Here is an 18,733-nt window from a genome sequence, read left to right on the forward strand (position 1 = left end):
TTTTTCCTTGGAAACAATGTAATCTCTCCCCCTGGAAATAACTACTATTAACATGTTGGTATTAATTTTTTTTCAGTTCTAATCTATGGCCTTCACATACATAGTGCTTTGGTTTTGTTTTGAAACAGGTGGGATGCTTCCTTGTATTGTGTTTAGTTAATCACATTGATCATCTTTAAAAACAGAACTGCCTCATTCCTGTTCTGATGTCTAAATTAATATTTCACACTAGATATGTATTTAGTTCTAATTCATAGACATTGACTTATTGAAGGATTTTTTTGTTGTTGTTTTCAGTTACCTGCTGCTAGAGCAGTGAATCTTTCATTCTCTCTGGGTTAGATTAAAATTTTGAACAGTCAAAATTCTGAAAATAAAATGAGGGGTCAGAGGAAGTGCACATTAAAAGATTTGCCCATGCCTGTGTTCGCACATCCTTAAGGATCACAGTGGATATTGTCAGTCTTTGCATTTTCAGAATAACTCTTTATACCCTTTTTTCTTAAAGGCCACCGTTTGAGAGTTGTCAATATGAATCAGCAAAGTGACACTGCAGATTTGCTGGGAGGGTAAGTATGGTTTTAAACCTTTTTCTTGTTATTTTGTGTTCACTGCTTGAGGTAAGAAACACTTCTTTCCTATTAAGCTCAATACTAACCTTGGAAGAATGTTCAACAACTTGCCCCCTGTGCCTACCCCAGCAGGATATTTATTAGGGTTTATTAAGGGACTCTTGGGTATGTAGATGTTTCTCTTCATTTTAAAGAGTTTTTGAGGTTCTTGCTCTCAGAGATCCTGCTGAGGGTGTGGGGTGGGGGCTGGAATATAAAGGCGAGTATGCAATCAACTGTGGATAACAACAAACTGTGGAAAAATTTTAAAGAGATGGGAATACCAGACCACCTGACCTGCCTCCTGAGAAATCTCTATGCAGGTCAAGAAGTAATAGTTAGAACTGGACATGAAACAACAAACTGGTTCCAAATCAGGAAAGGAGTACATCAAGGTTGCATATTGTCACCCTCCTTATTTAACCTATATGCAGAGTACATCATGCGAAATGCTGGGCTGGAAGAAGCACAACCTGGAACCAAGATTGCCGGGAGAAATATCAATAACCTCAGATATGCAGATAACCTCAGATATGCAGATGACACCACCCTTATGGCAGAAAACGAAGAAGAACTAAAGAGCCTCTTGATGAAAGTGAAAGAGGAGAGTGAAAAAGTTGGCTTAAAACTCAACTTTTTTCAACTTCAGAAAGCTAAGATCATGGCATCAGGTCCCATCACTTCATGGCAAATAGATGGGAAACAATGGAAACAGTGACAGACTTTATTTTGGGGGGCTCCAAAATCACTGCAGATGGTGACTGCAGCCATGAAATTAAAAAACGCTTGCTCCTTGGAAGAAAAGTTATGACCATATGACAGCATATCAATAAGCAGAGATTGCTAGAGATTGTCTAGTCCAAGCTATGATTTTTCCAGTAGTCATGTATGGATGTGAGAGTTGGACTATGAAGAAAGCTGAGTGCCAAAGAATTGATGCTTTTGAACTGTGGTATTGGAGAAGACTCTTGAGAGTCCCTTGAACAGCGAGGAGATCCAGCCAGTCCATCCTAAAGGAAATCAGTCCTGAATATTCATTGATAGGACTGAGGCTGAAGCTGAAACTCCAAAACTTTGTCTACCTGATGCGAAGAACTGCCTTATTTGAAAAGACCCTGATGCTGGGAAGGATTGAAGGTGGGAGGAGAAGGGGACAACAGAGGATAAGATGGTTGGATGGTATCACTGGCTCTATGGACGTGAGTTTGAACAAGCTCCGGGAGTTGGTGATGGAGAGGGAAGCCTGATGTGCTGTAGTCCATGGGGTTGCAAAGAGTCAGACACGACTGAGCAACTGAACTGAACTGAATGCAGTTAAGTAATATTTACCTGAAGAGTATGTTCTTGAGTTATGCTGCCTTCAAGTGAGACTCTCCTGCAATTTGTTTGTCTTTGAAAGGTTAAGTAGCCTCACTTGGTTAAATGAAACTTCACTGTGGTCAATTAAATGCCCTTCTTCCTTTTGATGTTTTTGAAAATGTTAGTTTTTGAACATGTTAGTTTTTGAACAATTTTAATATGTGCTGAAGGCTGTAAAACTGATAGATGTTACTGGCATACCTTATGTTGAATGATACTAGTATCTGTCCCATTAGTTCTAAACAGTTGCTTGCACAAATCCTTAAAAGCATAGAACAATAGAAGTTATTGTTCTTTTTTCTCTTTATGGTATTTACGAGAAGCTCTTTATTTACTTTTTTTTTTAAAGGGCACTTTATACTGTAGCATTTTTACTTTTGCTCTTTCCAGTCTCTATACCTTCCTGCTCTGGGTGGAGTGCTAGTGTGGAATCCTGCTTCCTTTTGTGCTTCTCATTTTCTTACCGTCCGGGCCCTTAAATTCTGCTCTACACGTACCTTGACGATGTATTTTAAATTTCTATACTGTCTTAAAATCTGTCAGCTGAGACTTAACCTCTCTTACTCTAGTTCTTCTTTCACTGTTTTTCCTCAGTGGTCTTTTCTACTTTGCTTTTATGTTACTTCTGTTCAGTTAATTGACAGTCTCCCCTTTCCCTCGTTGTGGTACTTGCAGTGTGTTCTTAGTAATAAATGGAATTTGTTATTTAACTAGAATGGCTGTTGTTGTTGTTTAGTTGCTCAGTCGTGTCCAACTCTTAGCAACCCCCTGGACTGTCACCCGCCAGGCTCCTCTGTCCATGAGATTTTCCAGGCAAGAATACTGGAGTGGGTTGCCATTTCCTTCCCCAAGTATGTCTGTACTACTGTCTGTTTCTACTCTGTATTCTGTAATGCTCTACAGTTAAGTGTAGCTAACACAGATGGCATTGTTCTTACACTAATTGAACATAGGCTGTATCAGTCTCATTTAAGAATTTGTAGTAAATGGCAATCTACTCCAGTGTTCTTGCCTGGAGAATCCTGAAGACGGGGGAGCCTGGTGAGCTGCCATCTATGGGGTTGCACAGAGTCGGACACGACTGAAGCGACTTAGCAGCAGCAGCAGCAGTGTTATATCAGCCATTGCAAATAGTGTTTTCTTCTTTAATTCCTTTCTGTTTTAAATGCAAGTAGTTTTAAATGTAGGGAGTACACATTGTGCCCTGATGCAACTGATAATACAAAAGGTTGAAAGCAGAATGTGGTAACTGGAATTTTATTTTTGGTGCTAACTTATTAGTAGGTTAGCATCAGTAATCAAAAGAAAACTTAGATACAATTCAGTTTTTGTATGGCTGGAAGTATACCTTATCTTCTGTCCTTTTGTATTACTGGCAAGCGGTGTGTAAATCACATCTTTTAATATATATCTTAGATGTATGAATGACTGTTTAAGAGTCTTTGTGTATAAAATTTGAAGAACAAAAATGATTTTATTAATTAAAAGGCAAGGGTATGGAAGACAAAGGAGTGGCTAGGGAGAAGGGGTATAGAAACCTTCATAGTTCTATTTTGGGAATGTGTGGTTAGTTTTATCTAACTATGAAACTGGTTTTATGTTTTGTATTAATAATTTTTTTATTAAACATATTTTGCATTTATCAAATACTATGGTGAAAGATAAAAGAAATTTATAGTCCTGATTAGTCTGACTTGCAAATCTGGATCCTTTTGATTGTTTTTTTCAAAAGTTATAATTAAGGATAAATACATTTTTTAAGAGTAAGGCCTTCAAGCCCATCAGGCACTTGAGCTACATTCCTGCAGATTGCCTTGTGAGTTTTGTTTGCATATGTACCCACTTATTTTTTTGATTAACGTTAGTGTGGTATATCTTTCCCCTCACTTTTAACTCATTTTTGTCCTTCTATTTAAAGTAGATTCTGATAAATAGCACATAGACCTACAGATTACCTGAGAGTAGAAAAGTCAACCAAATTCCAACAGCACTGGGTTGAGAGAGCTTATGGGACTCTGTAGAAAAGAGTAGATGATACAGAGGACTTAGATGAAGCGGATAAAACCATTCCCGAAAATGAAAGTCTGCACTAAATGGCCAGACACAGAACACACGTTTACAGTGCTGGAAATGGAGTTGGGAGGGGCAGCCTCTGAAGGAGAAACAGGCTTATAGGGACGGGGAGGGGTCCTTGGAGAAGTCAACAATGATGGAACGGAGAAATGCGAAGAAAATTAAAGACCTTACAGAAATAGAAATAAAACGGCCAGCCTCCATTCTCCTCTGAGCCCCCCAAGGAAGCATCATCCATGAAGGAAACGGCACAGGAGATAGCAGGGCACAAGGAGCCTGTTCTCAGACTCAGAATCCTGGTCCCAAATGCGGGGAAGCGTTTGCCTTCTCAGTTATTCATCACGTGCTGTTTCCTGTTTCTTTTGCACTTGATGTTCTTTCATGGATGGTCATTTTGGAGTGTCATTTTCTTTTGTTGTAGTCATTTTCAAGTGAACTCTTGTTTGTGGTCTCCATGTATCATGTATGTGACAGGTAGACCCTGAGTGACTGTCCATGAGGGCCAGGTGCTCTAGACCTCCTTCTCTTGGCCTTCAGGTTGCTCCTGAGGTATCAAAAGATACCTTGGAAATTCTAGTCTCAGTTCATAGTTTGATTCATCACCAACCTATGACAGGTTGGTTTCCATTGAGTGTTTTTGTTAGTTTATTTTTATTTTCAGCAAGCTGTTTATATGTATGTTCATTTTCGCCATCATTTGAAGCATTTATTGACTTAACTGGCCAAGATGCCTTCAATTTTAAGTGAACAAGCTTTTTTTCTTAAGGAGCCCAGACTAATTTGAAATATAAAGCCATTTCTTTCATGAATTCAGTTCACCGATCTAGTTACTAGTTGTAGTAATTGTAACAGGTTGCTCTTCAATGGCATTCCTGTGCCAGGCCCTCTTTTGAGTTTTTACCTGTTCACTCACTTAGCCGTCTTAACAACCTGTTCATTATTCCCACTTACACATAAGGGACCTGAGGCTCACAAGGATTAAGTGCTTTGTTCAAAGTAATGGCTAGTCTGTGACTTGAACCCAGCTGTCTGCCTGAGCATCTACCTTCTTCATCATCACTCTGCTGCCTCAGTTAACCTTGGATCCCATTTATTGCCTCATCTTGAAGACTAGCTATTTTATTTAAATAGCATTTGTATTTTGCTTAATTTCTCAACATTCCGCTGTTGACATTCTGGCTCATCGTCCTCTGCCTAGTCCAGCGTAGGGCTTTCATCTTTCCTTCTCCTTCTGCCTCTCTTACGTTTGGTAGATGGACGTGATTCTGTGATAGTGTGATCAGATTACATCCCTCTTTTCCTCACTGACTTCAGTCCATGTGGAAGGTACTACAAACCCTTCATTGCCTCTCCAGGGCACTTCTCTCTCTCCTTCCTTCAGCTCTGCTGCCTTGCCAACCACACTGCCCTCCGTGTTTCTGTTTCCTCTGTCACCTCCCCTGCCACCCAGGGGTATTTACTTAGCCAAACCCTTTCTTGTTTGATTGCCTTCAAATTCCCATCTTTAACACAGCCTCCTCTGACCATCACAGCTAAAGTACTAAAATCCTTCTTTCACCCCCTCTGCTTTCATTTTATCTACTGGCACACCAGTTTCTACTTGATATTTTATACTAGTAGGGATCTTCCTCTATTGTCTTTTTGGTTAGATTGTAAGCTCCTGAGGGGCAAGAGCTGGTGGGTCTTGTTTACTCAGTGCCAAACACTAGAGGTGCTCAGTAAATCTCAGTGGAATGAATGGAGTAAAGGAATGTTTTTACTAATTAATGGGTCAGTGCTTACTAGGAAGCGAAGTTGAGTTTGTGAAGTTCTCATACTTTCTCTGAAATCGGACTTTTCCATGTAGATGCTCAGTTTCAGGGCACTTGGGTTTACTTGTCTCATTGTTCCTCCTCAGGCCAGTAAATAGTATCCATGATTCTCCAATTGTACTTGCTTGTTTTGAAACATTTTGATACTGTTTCGGTTCTCAAATTATATTTCTTGGAAACAAAATTGAGGTTATCATCCCTGAATTGTAGTATTTAGTATCCTAGGCTGAAGAAAATTGTACGCTTGATCTTGTCTAATCTTCTAGAATGATTAGTGCTGCTTGGGCAACTTACCTTAAATCTAGCCAGAGCAGTGTTTCTTGACTCTTATTAACTTCTCCCCACCCCTAGTAGTAAATTTTAATTTAAATGAATGAATTCCCTAATTTCCCAACCAGAAAAATAAAATGCTAAGAAATAAAAGGGAATCTTAATACTCAGAAATAAATAGTTGAGCCTTGGAGGGTCACAAACCATTGCAACGTCTAAAAAAAATTATTTTTTTTACTGTCCCCCTCCCCCAATTTTTAATCTCTTTGAGAGCAGTCTCTTCCTCCACTCCACCATTGACAAGGCATGATGTTAAAGTAAGTACAAGATGCTTAAGTAAATCAATTTCAGATGTTATATTTTTTCCTAAAATATCTCAAAAACATTTTGGTCACTCTTAATAAAATATGGTTTATCATTAAATAAACATGATGTTTATTTAAATGTGTTAGTAAAATAAATGACATGCCTCTCACTACCCAGTTTGGAACTTCAGATTTTTTCATAATTTGATTATCTAATGATTACCTTTAGCATAGACCCTTCAAACACATGGGGAAAAAATAGATCATAATTTAAAAATTTAACATAGATTTTAAGTATTTTGCTATTGTTTCTGATTTTGATGTAGAAGAAATCTTAACACCTATTCCTGTTTTCTTAGGTATACTTCCCCGTTTCTGTTAGCTTCAGAAGTTTGTGAATCACATATCTGCCTTTGTTTCAGTTACAAGCCAGTGGACCATAAGCTTATTTGGCTACCTTTACGGGAGGCATTTGAAGAACTCTTTGTTCAGACATTTTCGAAGAAGCAAAACTTTACATTCTTGGGACACATTCAGACGTGTTATAGGCAGAAACGGTGGCAAGATCTCCTGAAACTAATGCAGCATGTGCACAAGTCAGCTGTCAACAAGGATGGGACAGAGAGTGAGACTGGTAGGTGGCAGCCCAGGCTGCTAGTGGGAGGTCATGGCCGGAGTCTAACAAGCAGAATTAGGAGAGGAGTTTGGGGCAGAATGATGCAATACGAATTAGGGATTGCTGGGACTTAGGGCAAACATGACTAATTCTGAAGTATTGTTGCTCCTGGGATTCAGCAAGATTTCTATAAAAGTCAATGGTTGGTGACCATTGACTAAGTCAAGTACCACTTAGTGGTCAGTAAGTCACGAATGCTTAGAAGAAGAGGTCATTTCCAGAAAACTGGATTCCACCGTGAATGGGGCTTTTGGTGGCTTAGTCTCTACTTTCTCATCTATTAAGTGGGAATAGTCAGATTAAATGAGTTATCTAATGCATATGCATATAAATGAACTGGCTAGTATGGTGGCTGCATATGGTTGGCATTGTGTAAGCATTTGGACTTAACTTTTTACACTTCTAAGATGTGATTTTTGTGTGTGTTTTGTTAATTATGTGGTGTTTTAAGTTATATATATTATGATGCAAAATGTATTTTTAATTCTTATCTTTATTCTTCTCTAGGGTCACTACTAAAAGAGAAGTGGGAAGCATTTGGTCTTAGACTCAACCATGCCCAACAACAGATGAAAATGACTGAGAATGCCCTATTGTTTGCATTTGTAGAGGTATTTTGCTTTGATTGTTTAGGTTAAGGGAATGTTGATTTGATGCAAAATGCAAGTTAAAGAGGCTACTGTTCTGTCTTCTCCTCATGTTGACATTTTAGGGCTTGTTGCTTAGAACAGTAAACACTTAATGAAAGAATTCTTTGGGGGGTGTTAAATGTCTCTCTATAGATGTGATAAAGTCTTTTTTATATGGTTTAAGAGTTTAATTAATTTTGGCTGTGCTGGACCCTCACTGCTGCCCGGGCTTTTCTCGAGTTGCGGCGATGGGGGCTCCTCTCAAGTTGCAGTGCTCGGGCTCCACATCGCCGTGGCCTCTCTTGCTGTGCAGCACAAGCTCTAGCTGCAAGGCCTCCGTTGGTGTTGCTCCCAAGCTCTAGAGTGCAGGCTCAGTACTTATGGTGCAAGGCCTTAGTTCCTCTGTGGCATGTTGGATCTTCCCGGGTCAGGGATCAAACCCGTGTCTCCTGCATTGGCAGGTAGACTCTTCTCCACAGAACCTTCAGGGAAGCCCAAAATTGTGTGTCCATGAGACTGTCATTATTTTGTAAGATGCAGTTGAGGATAATTCGTGAATTTTTTATTGTTTTTGTAGCTGTGTTTGTGTTTGTGGGTGGGAGGTGGATTTGGATCCGTTCATGTGGGCTACATTTTTTATTCCAGTGCATGAGCAGTTGTACTGTTTTCTGTCCTGTGACCTTGCAGGATCAGTGTAATTGAATATTTGTGACTTAAGTTTTTTTTATATTTTTATTAAAGAAAATCGCGATAGTCTTCAGACCTCTCACCCTAAGGGTGATGCAAGAATCTTACTTGAGATGATGTCTTAATGAGAGAGAGGTCCTTCAACCATATATCTGTTGTTGTGGAGAATTTAGACATCAGCTCTTCATCTTATTACAATTGTTTTTAAAATAACCAATGAAATCATCAAGTGCTGTCAAAATAGGGTTTATACCTATTTCATGACTTGGCATCACACTGAAGTTCCATACATTTGGTCTGTTTTTTGTTTTTGTTTTTGTTTTTTTTTACTTATAGAAGATTCTTTATTAGGATCACCGTGAAAGCAAAAGTATAAAGCACTTAAATAACACTAAAACAGTTCAGTTTCTGATATGTCAGTTGAATGGATTATAAGGTTTGTTTTTCAGTGCTTTTGAAAGTAGAACTTCAAGAGATAAAATCAGGAGGAGAGGTTCATTTTGACATTCTTCAGAAACTGTGAAGACTCTATATTATAAGTACTGCACACTCTTGGTCATTTATCTTTTCTAGGTATACTTACAGCCTCACCCTGTGTTTATTTTGGTTGCTTTTAGTAGCCATTTGGATGCTTTTAAACATCTGAATACATTGTAGGTTTTTATTTACCTCACCACCCATATAATGCAGTGGTCTAGGTTATTGCATCTCACTCTTAGGCTCAAAGATATTTCTTTGACCTTTTTGGACATTTGAAAAAAGTTAACTTGACCTTAGCTCTGGTGGCCACTTGGCACCATTGGCATCAAGGCAGGAGCTCATCAGGCAGGAGCAGTTTGCCCCTGCCTCTGCTCTAACCCTGCTCTCATAACTGCTGTTGGTGAGTGTGTCTGCATCTGAAATGGATCCCTGACATTTGATTTCATCTTCTAGGGTACATTAGCTCAGGCCATGAAGAGAGGAGAGTGGATTTTGTTGGATGAGATTAACCTGGCTGCTCCAGAAACTTTAGAATGTCTGAGTGGTTTGCTTGAAGGCTCCTCTGGCTCCCTGGTGTTGCTGGATCGAGGAGACACAGGTAGCTCTTGATCCTCCTGGGGCTGGACTTGACGCGAGGCCTTTTGACCTCTTTAAAGTAGTGTTCTTTCAGTTAGGCAGATTGCGTGGGCCTCTCAGTGTGGTTTATTTATTCTGTAGATAGTAATTCTATGCAGAGTCTTACTGTTCGGTGTTACAGGAATGAAAAAAATAAAATAATTTGTCAAAGCATTTGGATAGTGGGTAATAAAGCACGCTCACTCAGTGACAAAATACACACTGATGAATAGGTGATGAAACACAAATAGCACGGATAACCACACCGTAAGAGATGGTAGAATGGCAGCTTAAAATTAGGTTGTATACATAGATCTGGAAACTGATTTCAGTGGGGTTTCCCCAAAGGCAGAGATGGTTGAGCAGCCAGTAGTACCACCCTTGCTGAGCCTTGAGACAGACTGATTCACCCGAGGGCTCAGTGGAGTTAGTCTTCCCCCATCACTTACTGTTACAAGTTATTGAGAAGTTATAGTTTTCTTTTAACAGAACCGCTGGTTCGTCACCCCGACTTCCGTTTATTTGCATGTATGAATCCAGCAACTGATGTAGGCAAAAGAAATCTCCCACCAGGAATAAGAAACAGGTAAGGGGACATGGCCTGGTAACTGTAGACAGTTTTAAAATTAATCTCTCTTGATTTATTGATTGGTAATAGTAATATAATCAACCCTCATAACAATGCTTGAAATTTCTTGACTGCTGATAGAGGAATGTTCTTATTTGTCATACTTTTCTTTCTATAGGTGGTAGGAATACAGAAAACTCTTAAAACACTAGGGAATATTTTCCTTTGGGTTGTTAATTTGACATTTAATGGTAGTTAATCCATTTGATGGGCTGGATATTGTTGAAAACAGAAATCTTTGCTTCTTCAAATAGCCCTTTGGCTATTAGAAAACCTTCATATAAGGAAATAACAGTATCTCATATAAGGTGCATCTTAGGATGAGTCCTTTTGGATCAGGCTAACTATTTGTAAAAGGACATTAAGTTTCAGTTTTCATCTTTAAACATTCAGTAACAGGGGAAAGAATTTTATGTATGTAGCATTGGGAAAAGATATATGAGCTTGTTTGTTGTTGGTAACCTATTGAATCTTAAGTTTTAAAATAGTGTTAAAACTTTATTAAATCTCTTCCCACATAATAAAATAATAAAATAGTAATAATATAATAAAAACTTGGGCAAATTTTATCAACCATGAGTTGTATTTTCCTTTGCTGCAACTATTAATTTTTGACGTTGAGGGGACTTTGTTGTTGTTGTATGTACTTTTTGTTACATGTAGTTGTGATCAAGAACACATTCTGAGATTAAGAATAAGGATGTGTGTTCAGTCACTCAGTCGTGTCCAACCCTTTTACAACCCCATGGACTGTAGCCCACCAGGTTCCTCTCCCCATGGAATTTCCCAGGCAAGAATACTGGAGTGGGGTTGCCATTTCCTACTCCAGGGGATCTTCCCAACACAGGGATCAAACTTGCGTCTCCTGTGTCTCCTGCATTGGCAGGCAGATTCTTTATCACTGTGCCACCTGGGAAGCCCGAGAATGAGGAAGAATAAGCCTTATTTTTGTAACTGTTTTTGCAAGGGCTGTTTGATTTTTGTCTCACAGTAGTAGTAGTCATAGTGTATATTTTGGGTAATAGTTATGTTATTTTCTATTTTGTTATGATCAATCTGTATCCCAAGTTGAAAGGCTTTCATAATTCATATTACAAGTGGGTAAAATGAGTTGACATAACTTTTGTCTTGTGTTTTTCTTTGTTAAGATAGATGTATTAACTTCCTCGATATGGCAATAATGGAATAATTGTCTTACAGGTTCACAGAACTTTATGTAGAAGAATTAGAAAGTAAAGAAGACTTACAGATTCTTACTGTGGATTATCTGAAAGGCTTGAGTGTGAATAAGAACACAGTGCAAGGAATCATAACGTGCGTTCTCTCTGGTTTCTCTTTATAAACTTTTCCTCTGAATAGAAAAATGTGTCTCATGCATATAAATTTTCTTCTTTTGCTTCTAACAAGAGAAGACTGATGGAAGGATTATTTAGACTTCATTTTTAAATCTGGAAACTATGGACTCCCTTGGATTTTCCTAAGGAAGCTATTGAGTTGGCCAAAAAGTTCATTTGGGTTTTTCTGTAAGATGGTAGAGAAAAACTCAAACTTTTTGGCCAATGTAGTACATACAGAGCTTATAAATCACTGTCTATGAAAATATGTAACAGATAATACTCTCCTAATTACTTCTGTATTCACAGCTGAGAGTTTGAGTCCTTGGAGGATTCAAATTCTTTGAGGAGATATAAATAGTATTTTGATTTGCCTTGGTGAAATCCTTTGTGCAGTGTGCGTGTTAGCCATAAAAGTGGGCAAAGCTTGATATAATTGATTGGGTCTGATTTGGAATTAATAGGGCTTAGCTGAATGATCTATAGAGTGGTGGTATGGCTCGGTGCTTTTGAGTCTCGTTCCTCTTTTTTGCATGCCATTTGGAGAGGGTATAGTCTTTGTATCAGACACCCTGGATTCTAGTGCTGGCTCTGTCAAACTAATTCTGTCATCTGGGGCATGTCACTTAATTTTCTCTGTGTCCTCTAAAATGAAACATACATTATGTGAAGGTTTTGAAGTTAGATCATGTTAGTGTTTTACTTTGCTTTTTGTGCTTTGTTCCTTTTTTTTTTTTTTTAATACAAATAGTTATTGAGTTGCTTAGGTGCTAGGAGTACAGCTGTAGATAAAACAGAATCTTTGCTCTTTTCCTGGAGCTTTAATTCTGCAGGTGAAGATAACCAATAAATAAAGAGAGATGTACTGTTATTTTTGGTTGTGATAAGTGAAGAAAAATAACACATAAAATGTCAGTTAGAAAATAAGACGTGGAGCCCTGTTTTAAATAGGTTAGTCAAGGAGACATTTGTCAAAGGGCTTTGGAATGGTTTATCACACCACACTTTAAAATCTGAGTTTTGTTAGCCAAGAAATAGTACAGATATTCAGAAAGTGGGGATAAAGCAGTGTGGCTCTTATAAGTGCTGATAGTACAAGAGGTGCATGTTCCATATATAAAAACTCACACTGGAATGTGGATTCTTTCTACAAAAGAAAGGATATCTAGCTAGATTGAAAAGAGGCAAGCCAGATCCCATTTGGGCAAGAACCTGAGTTTTATCTCTGACACACACTTGGTTACAATTGATTTTGTGGTCTCTGCTTATGAATTATCATGACTTTTTGAGTTTTGCATTTGATGTTTCCATCTGAAATTTCCATCTTGTCACCTTCTGAACTTCTAATGTATGTGGTAATGAAAGTAGACATGGTCACCGGTTATCAGTCTTTTTACAACTTTGTCATTGTTGGTTATAGCCATATTTGTAGACTTTAAAAAACACCATGACTTTTGTTTTCTGTGTGCTTGCCCATCACCACTAGAGTTTATACAGGGATTTCACATGACTCTCATATTAAAGCCAACTCTGGAACCCTGTGTTAGGATTCCAAAGATTCTTGCTAAGTACCTCTTAAATCTCCCTGTCTTTTCCTTAAGAGTCAGATTTCTCACCTCTCCTCTTTCCATCCTGAAGGAAACTGATCCATCTTCATTTTATTATTTTTTGATAGCAAGTTTTATGTAAGCTTGGCCACTTAATCTATAAAAATGACTCTTGGCCCTTCTGTAGAAGAAACAGGAACAACAGCAAAATAATAACACTTATTGGTTACTGAAATAAATCTGAGCTGCATTCTCTTTGTAGCTTCTACACTGCTGTGAGGAAAGAGTCTGGAACAAAATTGGTGGATGGGACCGGCCACAGACCTCACTACAGCCTTCGGACTCTGTGTAGGGCCCTGCGATTTGCAGCTTCCAATCCGTGTGGCAACATACAGCGGTCGCTCTATGAGGTCTGTGTACAGCCTGTGTGGCGGGAAGCTTGGGGGGTGGGCGTGCCCTGGGGAGGGAGGCATGGGGATGCAGGTGCCTGCTCTGCGTGTGCTTCAGTCAGACTAGCCCAGGATGTTTCATCCGGCACTCTCGCCTAACCATCCGCCTTTTTCTACCCTTGTAACACGTGTAAAAGTTGTTCTGTGCACCAGCACCACTCGAGAGGTTGAATTGTGTTCTTGGAATAAGCTGGCCTCTTATTACAGAAGGATAACTACTGTTGTGTATATTTGTGTTTTTCTCTAGGGCTTTTGTTTGGGTTTCTTAACACAACTTGACAGGGCATCACACCCAGTGGTTCAGAAGCTCATTTGTCAACACATTGTCTCTGGCAATGTAAAAAGTCTGCTGAAGCAGGTAGGTTCTTTTTAATCTTTTTCTGAACTTTCATTTATCTGGCTTCGCGGTGTCTTTGTGGCTGTGTGCAGGCTTTCTCTAGTTGCGGTGAGCAGGGGCTCCTCTTGGTTGCAGTGCACAGACTCATTGCAGTGGCTTCTCTTATTTCGGAGCACAGGCTCTAGGCGCGTGGGCTCTACAGCATGGACCCAATAGTTGCGGTATGTGGACTTAGTTGCTCCATAGCAGGTGGGATCCTCCAAGACCAGGGATTGAACCTGTGTCTCCTGCCTTGGCAGGTGGACTCCTATACACTGTACCACTAGGAAAGTCCTCTTTTTTGATTTTTGATATAACATAAATGAAAGGCAGAAATATCAAATTGTTAGCTGTTTAGGTTTTGTGTTTTTTTTTTTTGCAAAACTTGTTTCTATTTATAAAAGCAATCAGTTTATCCCACAAAATTTAAACATTAGATAGTGTCTTAGTATCTAAGATAGTACCTTAGGTGGTGAAAAGTCATGGTAATCCTACTCTTTGGAGATTTAAGCCCTATAGATTGTCCTTTCCTTCTAAATCATATATATATATAAAATTTGTTAAAATTTTTATATATAAAATTCTGATATTTGTGTGTGTGTGTGTGTAGCTTTAGCTAAATTCTAATAAGAATTCTAAGGTAAATTCTAATATGGGCATACTCCACTGTATTGCATTTTGCTTTAATGTACTTCCCAGATACTGCAGTTTTTACAGATTGAAGGTTTGTGGCAACCCTATGTTGTCAGTTGATGGTGAGCATTTTTTTAGCAATAGAGCATTCTTAAATTTAGGTATGTACATTTTTTTAGACACATTATTGCATGCTTACTAAATTGTAGTACAGCGTAAACATAACTTTCATATGCACTGAGAAACCAAATTTTTGTGGGACTGTCTTTATTGCAATATTGACTTTATTGCCGTGGTCTGGAATTCAACCTGGAAAATCTTTAGAGTATGCCTGTATATATCTAATATAAGTGTTATAAAGGAGACCATCGCATAAGAATATTCTGTATCTTCTTTCTTAGTCTGACTATATCCTAGATGTATTTCTATGTCTGTACCAGAAATCACTGTGAGTGACATGCTTTCTGATTGTCACTTAGCATTTCATCAGAAGCTTACACCATAATTTATTTGCACACCTCTCTTTTGATCAGTGGTTGGACTTTTTTTCCCCCTTTCCTTTTCGTTTTTCTATTACACACAATTACCATTTCAGTTCAACAAAGGGAATCACAGAATGCATGGGACCGAAGGAGGCTGATAGAAACTGGCTCACGAAATGTCTTGTTCACATGTCAGTTGCTCTCACTTTAGGAAGAAAAGGCCATTGGGACTTCGGAGTACTTGGATTCAATGTTTTTTCCTTTTGAAAAATTGTACAAGTAACACATGAATATATACTTTGGGTAAACTGTGAAAACATTGAGAAAAGACTCAAGCTTGCTTTGGTTATCTCAATACAATTCCCCTGCACTTAATTTTTGTGTGTGTTCCTCATGGTTACACATGATGGAGGCTTAACAGTTCTTTTTTCTTGCTACTCTTCTGCCCGACTGAGGAGTCCTTAAAAGCAGTGCCTACAATTATGGCTTCAAGTCAGGAGGCTAAAAGAGCACTTTTCTGTAGCTATATTTGTGACCACCACTTTGCCATTCTCATAGATCAGAAATGGTCGTTTTGTGTAAATCAGCTTAACTTCCACCACATCTTCAAAAGATTGCCTTTACTACAATATTATTCTTAACAAATTAGTTTTTCTGGGGGGTTGCTTTTATATTTAATGTCTTCTAGGGGATCCAGAATTTAGTGGTGTAACCCCACCCCCACGCCCCCACTGCAGTACAACACTGGCCTTGTTTGGGGAATGTGGTTTATATGAAACACATATTTTTGACCAAAGATGAGAGAAGAGAACTGAGTCATAAACTATCTGAGAAATTATTTTAATTTCTCCCCAAATCTACCTACCCCTACCTGAGTTTTAAGACCAGTACATGTCACCATTTTGTTCTCATCCCTCAAAGTAATTTTATTTTCATGTTCATCTGTGGATTTTAATGTTGAAAGCATCCAGAAAAAGCAGCATCCTTGGTGACAGTTCACTTCCCACTCTACACCCCTCTCTGAGAGAATGCCATAGCTGTCGTGGGACTGTGGTTTATTTCTCTGACCCTTGTGTCTTTCAGCCTATTCCAGAACCGAAAGGAGGTAGGCTTATCCAGGTGGAAGGCTACTGGATTTCGTTGGGAGACAAGGAGCCTACAATAGACGAGACATACATCCTCACGTCTTCCGTCAAGCTGAACCTGAGAGACATAGCCCGAGTGGTCTCTGCAGGGTGTGTGGATCTTCCCTCTCACAGCTCTCATGTCTCACCAGCATAGGCGTTGCTCAAAGTCCAGTCCTGCTTCCTTAACTTTCAAAGAGCTTTCCTGTTACTCATTTGCTGAGTGAATAATTACTTTCTAAAGTCAATCCTGCCACTTTTCACGTGGCACAAAAGACCATTTATAATTGTACCATTTGGTGGGAGCAGTACCTGTGCAGATAATTTTCGCCATTATTAAGATTGCCTTTTACTATTTTGCTGATGGATACTCATCACCTATTATTTGTTAAGCGAGTAATAGCTAGTCCCCAGGTTCTTACTAGTGCAAGAGGGGCTGGAATTACTTTCTTCAGTAGTTTCTCAGTAACTGTTTTTATATAGAAACTGCTCAGGGCTTAACAAATATTCCATTCATAGTGCATACGTGTATAAAAACGTTCTCTTAGGATATTAAATGTTGTAGTCATTTTTTTTTTTTAATGCTATATGATTTGATTCTGGTTTTTGTCTTTTTCTAAATTGCTTTACTGGTTGATCTTTTAAAGAACCTATCCGGTGCTGATTCAGGGAGAGACATCAGTGGGTAAAACAAGCCTGATCCGGTGGCTGGCTGCAGCTACTGGTAACCATTGCGTGCGTATTAACAACCATGAGCACACGGATATTCAGGAGTATATTGGTTGTTACACATCTGACTCCTCAGGGAAGCTTGTGTTTAAAGAAGGTAGGATTATTATTCTGTTCCATGGATTTCCTCAAGCAGTCTTTAGTCTTCAGTTGAGGCACATGGACGCCCTAATGGCTGGTTTTTCTTCCTCCCTGGTCTCTATGACAGATAAGTGGTGATGGTTAGGGCTGATGCTTTCTTTGGGCCACACTCATCTTATCAACTGTAGACAGGACTAGGGCCCAGTTTTGAAGAGTGTATATTTCCTTGGTATTTAGCACCACAAATTATTTTGGGACATGACTAGCTGCAGAGAGTAATTTGCTTTGAAATTTAATGATAATCTAGGATTTGTTGATTGGTATATAACACTTTGGACCAATTTATGCACTGATTCTCATTTTTGGTTTCCCCTAAGGTGTTCTTATTGATGCTATGAGGAAAGGCTATTGGATTATCTTAGATGAGTTAAATTTGGCCCCCACCGATGTGTTAGAGGCACTGAACAGACTGCTGGATGATAACCGTGAATTGCTTATAACAGAAACACAAGAAGTTGTCAAAGCACATCCTCGCTTCATGCTCTTTGCTACCCAGAATCCCCCAGGACTCTATGGAGGCAGAAAGGTGTGTAGCACTTGCCCCTTTACTCCTGTTTGTCACCACATTGTGTAAGTCTTCTTGGTAAGACTATGTTTTTACCTCTTTTGAAGGATTTTTCTTTTTATAGTGAGTAACAGAGCCTCCATTTTGGAAATTTGATGCAAAGGCCCTCTTTATCATGTTCTCTGCACATTTCCCAGGTGCTTTCTAGAGCCTTCAGGAATCGGTTTGTGGAACTGCACTTTGATGAACTGCCTAGTTCTGAGTTGGAGACAATCTTGCATAAGCGGTGTAGCTTGCCACCGTCCTATTGCAGCAAGTTGGTTAAAGTCATGCTGGACCTTCAGGTATTCCACCTCTCCATTTAATGACAAATGGACTGTGTTGGTCAGATTTGGTAAATAGAATCTGAGGCCTCCTAGGGTAGAAACAGCAGTCCGTCCATCCTTTTATTATTTTTTTTTCAGAGTAAAGATCTTATCTTTAACATGCATTCCGTTAATATTCATTTTTTTGGTTTTGTTTTATAATTTGGCAATTTAATAACTAAAATTTTTCTGATAATTGTGTATGATGACATTCCCTACTTGTGGATAATATTGAAACATTTACTATGGTTGGAATTTGGCATTGACAAAGTGCAGTTTTTGTTTTTTAAATGGATAAAATAATCCTTGTATGGACTTAACTAAAGAGATCCATTCTTGTTGTGTGACTTTTCTTATGAACTCTACAAAGCTACAAGTTTTTTTTCTTTTTCTTCTTTTAAGAATATCCCATTTATTTTGGGGGGTTAAAAGTGGTTTTTATCAGAATTAAACATTTTTTAATCACTCCCTTAAAAGCTAATAATTGCCACTCTTACTACGGTGGTCCTACACTATGGGATTACTTTTCCTGCATGTTTGCTACTACTTGTATTATTTTTTGTAATCTTTTCCTATGTGATTAATCTTTTCCTATGGGAGCCTAAATTTGTTAGGAATTCTGTACTTTGTGCTTGCTATCACCTTTTTTCATTTGTTTTGGTGCTCTAACAGTCCTATCGCAGAGGTTCTTCAGTGTTTGCTGGAAAGCAAGGCTTCATCACCCTCCGCGATCTGTTTCGGTGGGCTGAGCGATACAGATTGGCTGAGCAGACGGAGAAGGAGTATGACTGGCTGCAGCACTTAGCCAACGATGGTACGCTCTCAGCACATGCTCTCCGACTGTTAACTTAGGGTAGATCACAAGCTATGCTGTTAAAACAAATCTTGCTCGAATTGTGGTCAG

General features: G+C 38.9%; 1 protein-coding gene across 1 annotated transcript in view; it reads left to right on the top strand.

The window, feature by feature from the left end:
* The window catches only part of MDN1 (midasin AAA ATPase 1), a 145,667-nt gene that overhangs the window by 38,424 nt on the left and 88,510 nt on the right, over positions 1-18,733 (top strand). Inside the window, exons 15-27 of the mRNA XM_052645558.1 lie at positions 509-569; positions 6,852-7,063; positions 7,613-7,716; positions 9,355-9,499; positions 10,006-10,102; positions 11,345-11,458; positions 13,288-13,435; positions 13,722-13,832; positions 16,049-16,200; positions 16,737-16,915; positions 17,277-17,485; positions 17,662-17,808; positions 18,502-18,643. Coding sequence (XP_052501518.1) covers positions 509-569; positions 6,852-7,063; positions 7,613-7,716; positions 9,355-9,499; positions 10,006-10,102; positions 11,345-11,458; positions 13,288-13,435; positions 13,722-13,832; positions 16,049-16,200; positions 16,737-16,915; positions 17,277-17,485; positions 17,662-17,808; positions 18,502-18,643 — 1,821 coding nt within the window. The remainder of the gene's footprint in view (positions 1-508; positions 570-6,851; positions 7,064-7,612; positions 7,717-9,354; positions 9,500-10,005; positions 10,103-11,344; positions 11,459-13,287; positions 13,436-13,721; positions 13,833-16,048; positions 16,201-16,736; positions 16,916-17,276; positions 17,486-17,661; positions 17,809-18,501; positions 18,644-18,733) is intronic.

Source organism: Budorcas taxicolor, chromosome 9, assembly GCF_023091745.1.
Source record: "Budorcas taxicolor isolate Tak-1 chromosome 9, Takin1.1, whole genome shotgun sequence".
Taxonomy (NCBI): Eukaryota; Metazoa; Chordata; class Mammalia; order Artiodactyla; family Bovidae; genus Budorcas; species Budorcas taxicolor.